The 15,481-nt window shown below is 37.6% G+C and overlaps 1 protein-coding gene across 1 annotated transcript; it reads right to left on the reverse strand.

Moving 5' to 3' along the window:
• Window positions 1-892: 892 nt before the first annotated feature.
• SPO11 (SPO11 initiator of meiotic double stranded breaks) lies at window positions 893-11,751 on the reverse strand. Its single transcript, XM_014308065.1, has 13 exons — window positions 11,654-11,751; window positions 9,492-9,605; window positions 7,025-7,113; window positions 6,340-6,406; window positions 6,024-6,132; window positions 5,346-5,432; window positions 4,119-4,155; window positions 3,787-3,896; window positions 2,803-2,902; window positions 2,285-2,322; window positions 1,560-1,636; window positions 1,256-1,367; window positions 893-1,012 (listed from the first exon to the last, which is right to left on the reverse strand). The coding sequence occupies exons 1-13, from the start codon at window positions 11,749-11,751 to the stop codon at window positions 893-895; spliced, it is 1,158 nt and encodes a 385-aa protein (XP_014163540.1).
• Between the last annotated feature and the right edge of the window lie 3,730 nt (window positions 11,752-15,481).

Consider the following 15,481-nt stretch of genomic DNA (forward strand, 5'->3'; position numbering starts at 1 on the left):
AGAGCTGGGGCGGGGCAGGGGGCGGGGCCGGCCGGACGTTTCATTCAAGTTTAATATTGGTGGGACGGCCGTACAAAAACCCAATTAAAGAAATCTACTGAAAATATCATCTGTAAGATCCATGCTGATGGCTGTGGAGGTCAATTTTGAAGGCATTTTCTATGCAGTCAGCCTGACTCCCTCACATAAAAATTAACGTACACTTTAATCACCACAGTTTTCTGCTTCTCTTTACTATTTTACAGCCAATAAAATAAATAAAATGAAAAAAGGATTCTGTTATTATGTGCATTATTAACAGGATTGTTTATTAAATTCTTAATCAGTAACATCCACTTTCTTATTTGTTCATTGAAAACAAATAGTAATTTGATTGCTGGAAGTTTTACAGCTGCTTGAGATATGCAGTAATCAGGAATTATTTCTGGCTTTTAAATCCAAATTTACAGTAAACACAAAACCTAAAATAATTTTCAAAAAGTGGCACATATACTAAATTCTTAAGCAAGTCTTTCACTCCCTTCAAGTGCAAAGAGGTTGGTACAACATCATGCAGTGCTTTAAGACAGAAGGAAAAACGATTCCTGGATACATTTTTGAACTTCATGTTTTTCTGGCCAGAAAGAACATGTTTCATTATCTCTTCTATGTGTACTATTGCATATAGCACTGTTTCACAGCAGAAACCACAGAATGGAAGTAACAGTAGTCTGCAAAAATCATAATTACTCTTACAGTTTGAACAAAGAAAAAGAGAAATTATATTCTAGGTACAGAGATAAAGAAACTGAACAAGGAACTGACAGATACTCCTTTGTCTCTGCACTTCTTTTCTTAAGTGCAATCAAATTAAATCAATATATAGAAAAATATTTCATTTGCAGGGCAGCATTCACAGCCATCCCCCAAACTGCAGTTTGTTTGGTAAATAGACTCTGGACAGGTAATCTGCTGAGACAGAAGTTAAAACTTGAATTTCAGCCTTCAGTTTAGATGCCGCCATAATTTCCAGCTAAAAGAGGAAAAAAAAAGAGGAAAAATTAATGTGTGTAGGAAGTTAAGTGAGAAAATTCCATCCGCTCATTGTATGTGCAGTAGAGCTGTAAAATGGTTCAGAGAGACATCCCAGGTTTTCTCAGTCTTGCCTTCTTTTAGGGCTACAAAACCTGGCTGGTTCTGCTACCCTAAGAGCTTGTCAGATTTAGGATCTGTCCTGTGGGGAGTAAGAAATAGAAAACAGTAGGTTTATACAAACCTCTTTTTTCCACAGTGGCTGACAAGCAATGTAAGGTCTCTTCTGAATACTTGCTAACTTATTTTCATCTTGCTTTGTAAATGGAATCAAGGCATCTTTGCATATGTTTAATCTGCAAAGAAAATAAAAATCTTACATTTTCTCACACACTTAAAAATACATTTGTCCATCTTATTTCCTTATATTAAGCCAAAATAATGCATGGGAAGAGTAATGGATTTAAATGGATTTTTGTGTAGTAAAACTGCATTTCGTGGGTGTGAAGCAGAAGGATACTTCTGTTTCTCCTGAGGAAATAACTCACCTCTTGAGATCAGATGGAAGGAGACCAAGCCACCTGACAGAGGGAACGGTGAGATGATGGGCCTCAAAGGACATTGACTAAAACAAGAAAGGTCACTGTAACATTCAGTGATCTGTAGTTTAACTTGGGATGTTCTTTTTCCATTTCTCTGCTGAACAGTTCACCCATCCTGCCCTCTGCCTTCACCTATATCTGCCTGCCTTCCATGCAGTGTGTCCATACCTTGTCTGCAGCCATGTAACAGGATAATGTTTCCTTGTTCCTCTCTACTTCTTCCATGATGTTCCACATTAACACAATTATCCCTAAGCAAATTCTCAGGCCAGAAGAAAATCTTTACCACTATAACATTATTTTGGAGAATCACCCATCTCACAATTAGGTTCTCCTGCTCCCAAGGTCCCTCCAGCCTTAGTTCCTCTTCTAGGGCAGAAACAAATCTAAATGGTGAGCCCTTTTCTATTTGGACTGTCTGAAAACTGCCTGTGCAGCAGAGAAAAACTGAAATATGGTTAAATCAAACACCTGGCATTACTATCCACTTTCTTTTTGTTGCAGGAAGAAGCTGTTTCTGCAGACACACAAGGCCTAAAAATCAGCTCTTTGTGTTGAAACAAGATGCTAAAAGGCAGCACCCATTCTGACAAAGGCTGTAGCATTTCATGCATTCCAGCTTCCAGGCTGGCTGTAAAACAAGGTATTTGAAGGGAAAAAAATATACTCACCACAGATCCATATTTGTAGACACACATTATTTCTACACCTGGGTTGCAGAATAGCAAAAGTCAAGTGTCTGTCTGTCTGCACATTGTGCATGCTTAAAGAGACTGTTTAAAAATCTGTTTCATGGCACAACAGTTATGGCTTAGTGATTAGTGGTTTACTTATATTTTTAGATTTTGTCAAAACAATCAGAATCTCAGCATGTCACCTTCATGTAGTTAAATGTTTCACACTATCTGTGTGCAGTCAATTCAAACCCAAGGATAATCAGCTCTTTTACACATTGTCTGACATCTCTTATTAAAAGTGTCTTACTTTATCCTGTGTAATTCATATCTCTTAATACTATTTCTTTGAGCAGCTGCTTCTCACTTTGCAGTAATCTCCCTAATTTCAGGTGGGAATCACCTTCTGATTGTGTTGGATTTCTGAGCTCTCAGAACCTTCCCATAAGAGTGAGAAAGGACATTCTAAACAAATTTTGTTTTCCTTTTATGCCTTTGAGCCTCTACAGATTTACCATGTGGATCTGCATCCATAAGGGTGAAAATAGGAATCTGAAAAGAATCCCACAGCTTCCTGACCAAAAGTCGTGTATTAAGATCTGGTATGCCTCTTCCCTAAAGAAATAAAGGAAAAGCAGATAGTTTTATATTAACTGAAACAACATCTGGCTACATATGTGTTTATATTTGCCATTTAAATCAAGCAAACAAACAAAATTCTGGCAGAAACATTTCTCCAGCAGCTGTTTTGCAGGGAAAGTTCTAAGCTCCTATTTTGGCTTTGTGCAGAGGGAGGGCCAGGCTGGGAGCAGCTAGGCAGGGGTTCTGGATTATGGGCACTGCAGGAGCATCAGACACTCCTCTGTTCAAGGAGTTAATTTGTGAGGTCTGGGAGTTCATACATAGATGTACCCTGGTGTCTGCATAGGCTGGTGTAAGAAGGCAACTCTTTTATCTTAAACTAATATTCATGGCACTAATGGAACAATATGAAACAAGTCCTTGCTATGACTGACTGAAGCTGGACCATTTGTGGCATAGCAGAATAGAAGTACTTATCTCTCTTAGGAATGGCGAAATATTTTTTCCTCATTGTATGCATATTTCATTTACACATTCCTGTTAATTCCCCTGGCTCCATAGCTGTTTCAGTACAGTCCAAAATCAACCAATTCTGTTTCATTTGGGTTTGCAAAACCTCAGGTCCTGAAGGACAAAAGGTCACTCAACAGCTGAGCCTTTCTGAGACTGAGCAGCAACTTTGCAGCAGCACAGGAAGCTGATAAGCTACCAAGCTCTAAGGAGATGTTTGGAGGAAATAAGTCTTTAGAGCATGTATTTCATATTTTTATGAGGATAATTAAATTTTAACAATTATTGTTAAATATGTTTCATATTAATTTTATTATGGCCTTTTGCCCAAGTTTGAGCAGCTCTACAATGCTAAAGTATTCCTTAAATTAGGTGTAGCTGGAGGATATGAAATACAAGGTGCATACCGTGATCATGATGCATGGGGACACTTTACTGAAGAAGTCATCATCCAGGAGTCTCTGGAAAGTTGCATCTTTTTCTACAATTAATATAAATTTGGCATGTGAGGTTAAATCTTTTGTGTTAAGGCCAGCTGTGTGTAAAATGATCCATCACACCAATCAATTAAAACTAACTGCTCTAAAATACCTGTTCTGGAGCCAAGAGCAGTGATCATGACTCAATTTCAGAGCCAACAAGGAAAGCAAAAATTACCAGAACATTGTTTAACTTGGAATATTTCTTGTTTTTACTTTCTTTTTTCCATCTATGATTAGAGTTCTTGCTCAAAGGATACTTTTAATTCCTTGAACATTAGATGGCACAGTGACTGCCTAAAACAACAAAAATGAGATTAATCATTTTAAATTGAAAAAATGATATATTTTAAAATAACAACATTAGGTAATGAAGGACACAATTTCATCCTGAAACCACCATTCCTCCTCTATAAGCAAGATCAGTTCTGACATTTTCACCTCTTTACAGGTGTGTTCAACCGTTCATATGCACTATTGTGTAGTGGTCTAGGAGTCCCCCTGTCTTAACAAGATGCTTTTCAAAAGTATTTGTGCCACTCTTGCAGAAAATTGTTCATCCTATGGGCATGATAGAGATAATAATACCTTGATTAATGTTTTATCTGTCTTAGCCAGAAAAAAAGTCTGCTTGGTGTGAAGATTGCAAATTTAATACAGACTTAAAACATTTAAACAATATTTTTGTAAGACCATTAAATTAATACTTTTACTGGCCTCTAACCTCATTTTAGGGGTATTTTGGAGCAACAACATGGTGATGTTGACTTTACATCTTCAGTTAGGATTGGCTGAATCTGCCAGGGTGGAACAACTCAGCACATAAAAATATGGAGATCAGTAACAGGGCACTTAATGCTTACAAACCAAGTGTAATGGGCAGTTAAGGTTACCTTTCAATTTTGAAATGACCAACTAAGGCATACAATGAACATATTTTTCAGAAAATTGTGACAGTAGTCAGCAAGTCTGAGGTTTATTTCTGCTTTCATTCTCTGCACTGCTGTAGAAAATCTTTCAGGACTAGACCAGTTAAATCTCCTCCCCTTAAACCAATTTTGACTTGTTTTCTCTCTCTGCCAGAATTCAATCTGCTGTGACAGAAATGCTGTATGTTCAGAGGGCCCAGCATTCTTTTCTTCAAGAGTGCTCATTTGACAGAACACTGTGACATAAAGCCTAAGATATGAAATATATACACCTTCCTCTGCAAGGATCCCATGGCAGAAGGTAGTGCTAAAAACCATATTCAAAGATTTATTCCTGGTGAGTCTAGCTCAGAATTACAATACAGAGTCTGAGCTTCAGAATTACAATACAGTTAAGCAATATTTTCATCTGTTTTATTCACTCAGGTTGTAATGCCTCAATTTGTCACAAGCAGAGGTTTGTGTAATAAATGTACACTGTAACCTGAGCTACAAGGAGTGCAGGTTATCTTGTACAGGTAGGTGCTATGGATTGTGCTTGTGGTTTATAATACATACTGTTGCACTGCAGGTACAATTCACTTTTGTACCATCTTCCTCAGTGTAACTTAAATTACCAGCAACAAAACCTTTAGTTGTAGACAGCTGGGAAAAATAAAAGTTGTACAGAGTAAATGGGAAATTACTATATTGCACAGACAAAGCAAGAAATCTCTGAAAAGAATTCCCACTGGTACTAAGCAGTGATTCACTGCCTTCAGCCTTTTAAACACTCAGCAATGTTTTGTTCTCATGGGCATTAAGGACTTACAAGAAATAATTTTAGGTATAAAGGAACCTTTGCAAGATATGAGATATGAATCAATTTGACAAAAAAAAAAAACTTCTAGTTTTCATTTAACCCCCAAATTATTAATTCATGTGAGTAGAAACATGTAAACAGGTGCCTTGCACTCTGAAGTTTAAGCATGGCCTTCACTAGATGATAACAAAAGGCCTTGTGGTTTTAGCTGGCAGTTTGCCCCAAACCCTTTGGAAAAAGCAAACTGAATTTTCTGTGAATAAAAAAATTTTTGAATGCCACAATAAATCATAGGTTTCATTACCACCAATGAGACTTTTTATTTTAACTATTTAATTCTAGCTGACAACTTTTTGTGGTATTTCCCCTTGCAGTTTAATCAGTTTAATAAGATTTGGAAATAATGACAGAAATATTGACAAGAAGCCACTTACCACATGCAGACTTCTCCGGGGTATCTTAAGCATGCAAGAAATGTCATTGATTATTTGGTCCACAACACTTTGGCTGCCAAACAGGAGAGTATCTGAATAATATATATCTCTATCAAAAGAAAATATTGTATTTGTAATTAAAATACTGAAACAGCTGCAGGCCCATGAGAATTTTATCAAGAACATGGTTAACCAGATAAACCTAAAGCATTCTATGTATAGGAATCCTGCAGGTTTGTATCCTGCAGGTTGATTTTCACAAAAAACATACTTAAAACACAGCTTTATTTGAAATTGCAGAAATTGACTCCATTACCTTTTAGTTGCATAAGTGTCGCTCTGCACCATCTTATAGATCATTGATAATATTTTGAGTATCAGAGCTGAAAAAAAAATGCATTTTACAAAATATTCTATCAGTTTTCAGAAATGTGTATACAATAATTTGTCTTTATATAAGACCATATTTGTGTCCCGTAAATAAGAGTTTGAAATATACTGTACAAGAAAAATACAGAGAGATGGTACTATTCAATAGACTCATTAATTTCTAGCATAATGAGAAAAAAAATGAGGGGGTTAAGTGAGGGAATGTATGCACTAATGTCCAGGCCAAGAATTGAAATGACTGCGTTAGAAAAAGAAATGAGCTTATTGTCTGTATTCCAAAATTCCTTTCTGGCCAGCTTTTTGAAGAAGGGTGATGTTTTTACATTAAGACTTATTGAATATGCCTTTAGTTGATATCTGTTAAGGGAAGGGAGAAACTCTAGGAGTACTGTATTAATTTCACTGTCACTCACTATAATTTAATAGAGAAAAAAAAAGAAAAGCTGAAAGGCTGATCATAGTATCAGCTTATACCAGCCACACACTTCCAAATTGTAGTGCAGAATATTTTGATTTTTTGATGTTCTTTAAGAACTTGGGAACTAAAAAAAAACAAAAAACAACAAAAAAAAACCACTCAAGAACTCCACTTTGGACTTTTTTTAACTTACCAAATCTTCTTGCTGATTGAGGGCAGTCACTTCTTATTTGTCTCGTAGTACAACCTGGTATCATCTGTAGACCTACAGAATCTTTAAATCTGACATAATGCAAACACACACAATAAACTGCAAACTCCCTGAGTACAGGTGAATTGTTCTCTGCAAGGTAACAGACTCAGAAACCCCTTTCCTATGATCAAGTGCTATTTTCAGACTCAGCACAGAAACCATCAGCTTGGGTGGGCTTGAGGTGGCCAAAGGAAAAAGGCAGCAAAGAGTTTCTCAGGAAGATGCTTCAAGACTGAATAAAGTATAAAGTAGATAAGTTTCCAGACAGAAATAGAAGAAAAGGATTTTATACATGTTTAGAACTGTTAATATAGCAGCATCAGTAATGACTTAGTATGAAAACAAAGAAGAAATGAGAAGAAAAAATCTGAATCATTATTAAAATAAAAATCAGCTGACACAAGTGACTTCCTGATGTAGACTGTATGAAAAACTGTTACTATTTCAAAATACAACAATATTATCTAAATTAAGCCCGTAAATTATTATCAGGATAACTTAATTGTATTCTAAGTGTTGGAAACAAAAACAGAAGGTATCCTGCTCTAAACAGTTGTTTAACCTAAATGAGGTCCAGTATTTCATGTTTCACCATTCCACATCTGAAGGTGCACATTTCACTGAAAGAATGAGTTGTTTTCTTAAGGACGCTTTATTATTTTACTTTAAAGTAATTTAATGCCTTGTGATCCTACCTTTAAAGCATTCTTTTTCATTTCAGAGTTTCGTAGGTACATTTAAAAGTGCTGGTGGTTTAACGGCTATAATTTGATCCCAAACCACATCGTGTTTCCAAATTCGTTTGTGCAAGGTTTTGCTCCGTGCGTCCTTTGGGTGGCAGAGCGCGCACGCTGCACAAACCTACGGGGACAGCCCCGTGTAGCGTCTGCCCGACAGCTTTAAAGTAACTTTATTGCCTTTGTGTTGCAACATTTTAAAGTTATTTGTGCTTTTCCTTTGCCTGCTCCCGACATTGTAACTGAAAAGGAGGAAAACTGTAATCAAGACTCCCCTGAATTACTCTTCGGTTAAACCTGGATCACTCCCATTCTTCCCAGACTGCGCTTGCTCCAGCAGGGTAGTTTTTTGTAAGGCATATCTGAGATTACACTTCTCCACCAGAAATAATGGTTCTGCTCTTTTTGATGTGATTGATGACTCTTATTTTTAACATACTGTGATCTTAACTCGTTTTAATTTGAACATTTTCCCCCATATGTGTTCAGATGGTAACTAACAGCTCACATTTGTTTTTCTAGCATGGAATGCCATTTCCCCAAAGACTGCCAAAAATTGCAAAACTTTGTAAGAGTATTTTAATTTTAAAGACATCTGAATGAAACATTTTTGTCAAACTATCAAGACACAAACCATTAAATTCCCTGGAACCTACAAGATTTTCAGTTAACTGATTACCTTCAGGCCCCTCAGGTTTTTTGATTGGCAGAAGTTTATTGTTCTCATTAAATGAGTATTCCACCAGAGTGTTACGCCTGGAAAGTTTGCTGTGCTTCCTCAACCTTAAGTGTTTGTAATGTGTCCATTTACAAGCACCTCTGCAATCTTATCAATCTGAATATCCTTTAACCCACTGATGTCCAAAGCTCTTACAAGACCAGAGACAGATTTGCATTTTCCTTTATTCTTTTGCTAATGTATTGTAGAAATCAGCTAATCTCTCAGGTTTGATGATTTTCAGTTTAAGTGAACTCCTTGGAAAAATACTGTTGCACAAGCAACTTCTACAAATCACAGAACGTGCTATAAATGAGGACAGGTTTCTTTTTCTCTGATCCTGTCTAGGTCAGCTGGCAGATGATCTGAAATTTAGATAATGTACTGGAAGCTTGGTTTGCTTTATTTTGCTGGTAGTGAACTTAGCACAACACATAAGTAAGAAACACAGCAGGAAGAGGTGAGATCCATCTTCTCTGAAGAATAAAAGGATAAGTTTATCACTATCATTTTAAGAAATATGATACCATGAGGAAAAGCGGAGGAAAAGAAAGTAGGAAGCACTCAAAGAGTTTGAAGAACACAATTGCCAGTAATTTCTTCCAGCCTAAACCAGGTTTTTTCACTTTAACACAACCTATCATTTCTGGCTTCTAGTGCTTCCAGAAAAGGATTGTTTATAGGACCTCCCTTTCCTTTCCAACCCTTATTAGTAGTTTTACATTTCCCTTTGTGCTGTGGTCTGCTATTACTTAATACATGATGATGCCTGTTCAGAGTGGTTACTAAGCATTACTTTTTATTTGTCCATTACTTTTAAAAATTACTTCTTGATTCTAACGCTTATAGAATGATTATGTATGATTAACTTTTCTGGAAGTTACATAATCAAATTCATATTCATGGCATTTGTATTAATAGAAGGCAGGACTTTTAAATATTTCCTACTTACTCTATGTTCCTCCAGTCTGCTCTGTTGGCCACTGTGAGAACAGGTGCTTTTTTTTGGGCCAGGCTTTGAACTACACCTTGGATAACATTTTCTATTGCTTCAAGAACCTCAGAGCTGAAACAAAGAGAATTAACGACACAGATAATTTGATAAAATCTAGTTCTACTTTGAGTTTTATCAACTATCCCCACTCTTACAAAAATCATGTGAGCCAAAACTGCTTACAGCATATTTTAATTTCAAAAATGTGAAGGAACACTTTAATTTTTTAATTTTGTTTTGCTCAGTTTCCCTAATACCTTTGCCTTTCCATTGCAAATGCATGAATAGAGGGCACAAATTTAAAGTATATTTCTGTTCAATCCTGTAACCATCAAGTTTTTCACCAGCTGAACTTCTAGACCAACTGGCTGGTTTGTGACTAATGATTAATGTTTTACTATAAATGAGGTAATATTGGCTTTGGCCATGATTTTGGCAAAGTTGTTTTTAAATGCTATAAATTTAAAAAGTGTTCAAGACTACAAATACTTCCTGTTGTAGCATTGCACATTAACCTTTTGATCTGCTGCCCTGAACTAACTGCTAAGGATTTTAATTACATGAAGGCTCAGTCTCAACAGACACACCATGGAAAGAATCAAATCTGTATCTTTCACCTAAAAAGACAAAGCAGCCTTGCAGCAGATCCCTTACAGTAAAACTCCAGGCTGGGTTGAGTGTTATGACAGATGCTTTTTATTTTCATAAGCAATCTGACTCCAGCGTTTCAGCTGTCCTTAGAATTACAAGTGTACTCTGCACTATCCTAAGTCTAGGTAGGAATTAAAGAATTCATGGAACTTATTTTACCTCAAAATTTTATCAGCAAAGTCCAACTGTGTCATTAAGTAATATACAGAGGAAAGATAAGTCAATACCAGTGAATGCCACACAAAATGAATTATCTCAAATCAGCAAGAATTATTTTTAAAATTAAGCAGAATCTCCTTAAACAATAATGAGCTGTCTTTAAAGATCCCTTCTATCAGCTGAATATTCTTCTTCCATTTTATAGCTCAGCTTCCACACTCTCTCCACATTGCTGAAACTAGATTATAATTTTTCAGAGCAATTTAAAGTTTCAGAAGCACAAAAAATAGTGTTGAAGACAAAAAAAATCTGTATAGGCAGATGGATGAAAGAACAGATAGGTAGGAATTCTAATTGTTACTTTGATACTCATAAATACTTTATTTATTAATTTTATTCTGTCCAGTGTAACTATCTTAATATTCCAGATGGATTTCAGAGTTTGCTGAAGAATTTGCAAGCCCAGGTTTGTGTTCCAATCCCAAATTCCCCTTTTGCTAGCCAACAGAAATTGGAAAAGTAATATCTAAAATGCAAAATAAGAGGAAAAGGACAGGAAGTCTCCATGTACCCCCTGCTGATATTCTGCCTCTTTTTGCAGAGATTATCTGAATTTTAATAAGCAAACATACGACACTGGCCAAGTATGCCTACTTAAAATTCACTGTGGTTTAGTTAACAATGACATCTGAGCAGAGAAAGAGAAGGTGCTGCACAGCTCACAGGGTTTGCCTGATCATTTCTAATAGATTGCAGCAGAGTGGATACTTGTTTCTGTACAGAAGGAGAACAGATCTTCCACATAAATGGCACAAAATATTAATATTGTAGCACCTTTAGCAAGCTAACAGATACACAAATGAAACAGTTACAAATTAAAATCTGCAGCGTAAGAAGCTAACACACTCCAAAACTTAGACCTCTGTGTCACTGAAGTCATGAGCCAGAGACCAAGAAATCTCCAAATAATAATAATATTATCCTTTTCTTCTTAAAATACCTTCATGATACTCCCAGACTGTTCTAGCTGCTGAGGCTGATGTACTGCGCAGAAAGGCTCTCTCAAAATTGACAAGGGTTTTTTGTTGATGTAATTCAGTGAGCTCATTTTGTCACAGTTTTCTGTATTTCTGTAGCCACAGACTTTTTGGAGAGGTCTGAGGGAATGAAGATGCTGTTTACAATCCAAGACCCCATTTGTTTTTGTATTGGATTAAGTTTTTGCTTCAGCATGAGCCTGTTTGGCGCAATAGTATCCTACCTACTTAAGCATTACCACAGAAAGAGGTGCTATTTTTTACATTTTTTACCTGGGGACGTGGCTCTCCTGAGCAGCCAGACTTGTTTCCCTGAAGCTGGCCTTGTTCCCAGCTAGAGATTCAGTGGGACACAGGCTGTGCTCCTCCATGAAGGCTGGTGCAGGTCAGTCCAGCTTCTCTGGATAGGGAAGGAGCCCTGTTAAAAAGAGACAGAAAGAGGTTATCACCAAAATTGCAAATGGCTCTTCTTCTTGCTGGATGTGAAACACATAACCTGAGCTCAAACCACAGGGTCACAGAGAAAAGGTAGAAATTTCCTGTAGAAACAAAAGTCAAGGTTTTCCCACCCCTCCTGACTGACCAGCTTGGGGCTTCTCCCTCCCTTTATAAAGAGCTGGATCTGGCACACCCTCTCCTGGCCATCTGAGGGCTTTTTACACCCGCCATGTCTGACTGAGGGCTTTTCCTGACCAACTTGGAGTTTCTCCCACCCTTCCAGACCAAGCAAGCTCTTTTCCTGCTCTTCCTGGCCAACCAAGGGATTCTCCCACTTTTCTCAATTGACCAAGGACTTTTCCTGGCATTCCAGAAAGACTAAGGGCCGTTTCTGGCCTTCCTGACCAGGTGAGGCTTTTCCCGCCCTTCCTGACCAGCTGAGGGCTTTTCCGATCCTAACTGACCAACAGAGATTTTCCCATCCTGAATGACCAACTGAGAGACTTTCCCACTCTCCTTAACCTACCAATGTTTTTTCCCACCCTTCCTGACCTGCCAAGACCTTTTCCTTCCTCTCCTGGCTGGCCAAGGGCCGCTCCTGCTGCTTTGGATGCCTGTGGGGTTTTCCCGCCCTTTTCTGACTGACAGGCAGTGGCCCCGCCCACCCTGCAGGCCATGGCCGCCACTGGACACTGGCCCTCAGGCCCAGCTGTGGAGCTGATTTCTGACCACAAACTCTACAGCACCCCGGTTTTTGGAATAAACCCAACCAGGCTGACTCGGAAATGGCCAAACAGCTGATCAGTTCCTTCCTCATCCAGCCATTTTCCTCTTCCCGTAATCTCAAATGTCTGTTCCTGGCTGGCGGGAAGCTGAGGGAGATGGAGCTCCAGTGCAGCTCCAGCTGTTGAAAAATTCACGTCCTTCCCCGAAGTGGAATTCAAACTTCTACTGAAGTTGAATTAAAGATTTAGTGCTACTTTTTATCGTTTGCCTTCAGCATTCTGAAGGTTTACGACGGTCTTGCGATATGTTGTCAAATCTTTCTCAATATGCTGTTAAAGTCTTGTATTCTGAACAAACAATAAACCCCATTTCTAAGAGTCATGAATCACTGGCTTCCAGAGAAGCTGAAATTTAAGAAAAGAATGCTAAATTTTGTGAGGGTTATGGCTGAACTGGGATTGTTGCTATTCATGTGGCGTCCCCGGCCAGAGGGCAGCGCTGCACGATGGGTGACACAGGCAGCCATAGATGGTGAATTTGAGAAGAAAACCCCACATATTATGAGTATTTTGGTGCATTTCACCTTTAGAAGTTCAGCTTTTCTTACAAAAAATCCTGTTGTCACTTCAGAATGTTTAAATTCATGGTGATTGCAAAGAGAAAATGCAGCACTCCTGGGAATCCTGGTGAGGGCCAGAGGAGCAGCCCCTGGTGGTCCTTGGCACTCCCTGGCTCTGCAGTGCTTTTGTGTGCAGAGATCAGGGCTCCTGCTCCATCAGCTCCGCGGCAAAAAAACCCCAAATAACACAAACTTTAACTGCTCTTACCTTTGCAGTTATCATATGCCAAGTTGTATTTTCAACTCAGAACGATGTCATCATAATTGATTCCTCATTAGACCTCTCTCTGAGAGTGTTAGAAGTTACTTAGGAGATAAATATCACAAGGCTTGTCCTCTCTAGGGAAAAATTTTCCAAGCTCACTGTTGATAACATCATGTTTAGTGCACAGCAGTCAGCAGTATTGGAAGCTGTGCTCAATCCAGCTCACAGCCAACAGCATTTCAAACGTGGTGATGCTTGGACTTGTTAGCAAGTTAGATGATGTAGTTTTTAAGATGTTGCTCCATTAGCTACTGCCACTGAACCTTTCTTCTTTGGTACTGGTACGAGTGAGCAATCCAAGTCCAGCCTGGGTAGGTAATTAAAAAATTCATGCATAGATTTATTCAAGGAAAACCTCAGGCTATGATGATATGAGCACAAGGTGCTTCAATTAACAGAGGAAAGCCAAAAAAACAGGGAAATAATAAACTGAAATTTTCAGAGCTTTCATCTTAAGTCTTTGGCCTTTAGGTATCTTGAGATCATTCCGGAAATATTTATGTAAAATCTCTGTAGCTCTTTCCAACAACTCTACATCAAAATCAACAGATTTTTTTTATATAGAACTGCCAAAATTATACCCTGCCCCCAGCAACAGATTGCAAACAAAACTAAATACACCAATTTATGAGAAGCCAATTTAACTACTTACTTTTTCTTGACAGCATCAAACAGCAATCACAAAAACCCCAACTAAAATACTTAGTGTTTATATCTGAGTCAACAAAAACAAATAACAATAACAAAATTTTCCGAGCTTCCAATTTAATACTGCACACATATATGTAAATATAAATATCTCTAACCAGGTAAATTTGTATCCAGAATATGATAAGTAAACGAGCTACAAGCAAGAAGTGGACTAGCAGATTATTTTTCTAGAGTCCTCTTTCTTTATTTATTTTCCCTTTTTAAAATCTTCTTTTAAAAAAACACACCAAAATTAAATTCCAAATATCAACTGCATATGTTTAAAATATTATAGAAATATGCATCTTAGAAGTACATTATCGAAATTATTTCCTTATAGAAATACATTTATAGATAAATGAACATAAATATATACTCTAATATGTATTTATATACATTTATATATGTGTCTAAGAAGGAAAATTACTAGGAAATGAGGAAACCAGTTTTAAATGTTAAGATGGGAAGGAAGAAGTGAATGCAGCAGTGGAGGGATGCAGTTCTCTTGTCCTGCCTCTACCAAGCTGTGCAGTAGATGGCACCACAGGTGCCAGAGAAAGGGTCACCACTCAGAAACTGTTAAATTTAACACTGTGATGAAACAGGAGCAACATCCATCACCTGCCAATTACATGAAAAGTTACTGATCTATTTCTAATGAGCAAAGCCCAGAGAAATAGGAGATGAAATGTCGTTCACTGCTAACAGCTCACAGCTTCAAATGGGATGCCTCCTTCCAAATAACGTTGGTGGTTTAAAAGAACAGCCCAAAAATAATGTATGCGTGCAGTCTACCTGGCTCCAGAGTGAGAAACACCTGAAAAATATTTATTCTGTGGTGAGACAAGTCACTGTAAGAGGAAGTGGTGTTTTGTTACCATCCCTTCTTTTGGTATTTTATCTTTCAGCCAAAAATAAACACTACAGACGATTCTTAAAAGGAAAAGTACCTTTCATCTAACCTCTGTCAATTCTGATATCCACATCTTCTAATGTTTTTAGGGATAGTAAAGTATTTTTGGTGGCAGGGCAAAATAGGTATTTGAGACAAAGAAACACAAAGTAGATTAAATAGAAGATTACTTTTTGATAATTTAGCATAAATTCCACGTGCACTCACAGTAGTTGAGCTATGAATAGGCAGCTGTGTATGACTGAACATTTGAACACATAATTTTTACATGCTGGGAAGTTTGAGCTTGCCCAGTACTAACTTAGTCACTGTTCCTCCCTCTCCCCTGAACTGGTCTCACACTAAGATAGGACACTCCTCCAGCCTATTAGGAAAAATTCTGATTAAAAAAACATGTTGAAGGGGAAATATGTTGAAACAAACAAATGAAAGACATTTGTACTAAAATAT

This window comes from Geospiza fortis, unplaced genomic scaffold, assembly GCF_000277835.1.
Source record: "Geospiza fortis unplaced genomic scaffold, GeoFor_1.0 scaffold361, whole genome shotgun sequence".
Classification (NCBI taxonomy): domain Eukaryota; kingdom Metazoa; phylum Chordata; class Aves; order Passeriformes; family Thraupidae; genus Geospiza; species Geospiza fortis.

What these genes read in the sequence shown, in the direction of transcription:
- SPO11 (XM_014308065.1), bottom strand. Translation starts at nt 11,751, where the DNA reads ATGGAGGAGCACAGCCTGTGTCCCACTGAATCTCTAGCTGGGAACAAG. An exon ending in CAGGAGAGCCACGTCCCCAG is followed by an intron (nt 9,606 to 11,653) that starts GTAAAAAATGTA and finishes TCTTTGTTTCAG; the next exon opens with CTCTGAGGTTCTTGAAGCAA. An exon ending in TCAATCAGCAAGAAGATTTG is followed by an intron (nt 6,407 to 7,024) that starts GTAAGTTAAAAA and finishes TTTTTTTTTCAG; the next exon opens with CTCTGATACTCAAAATATTA.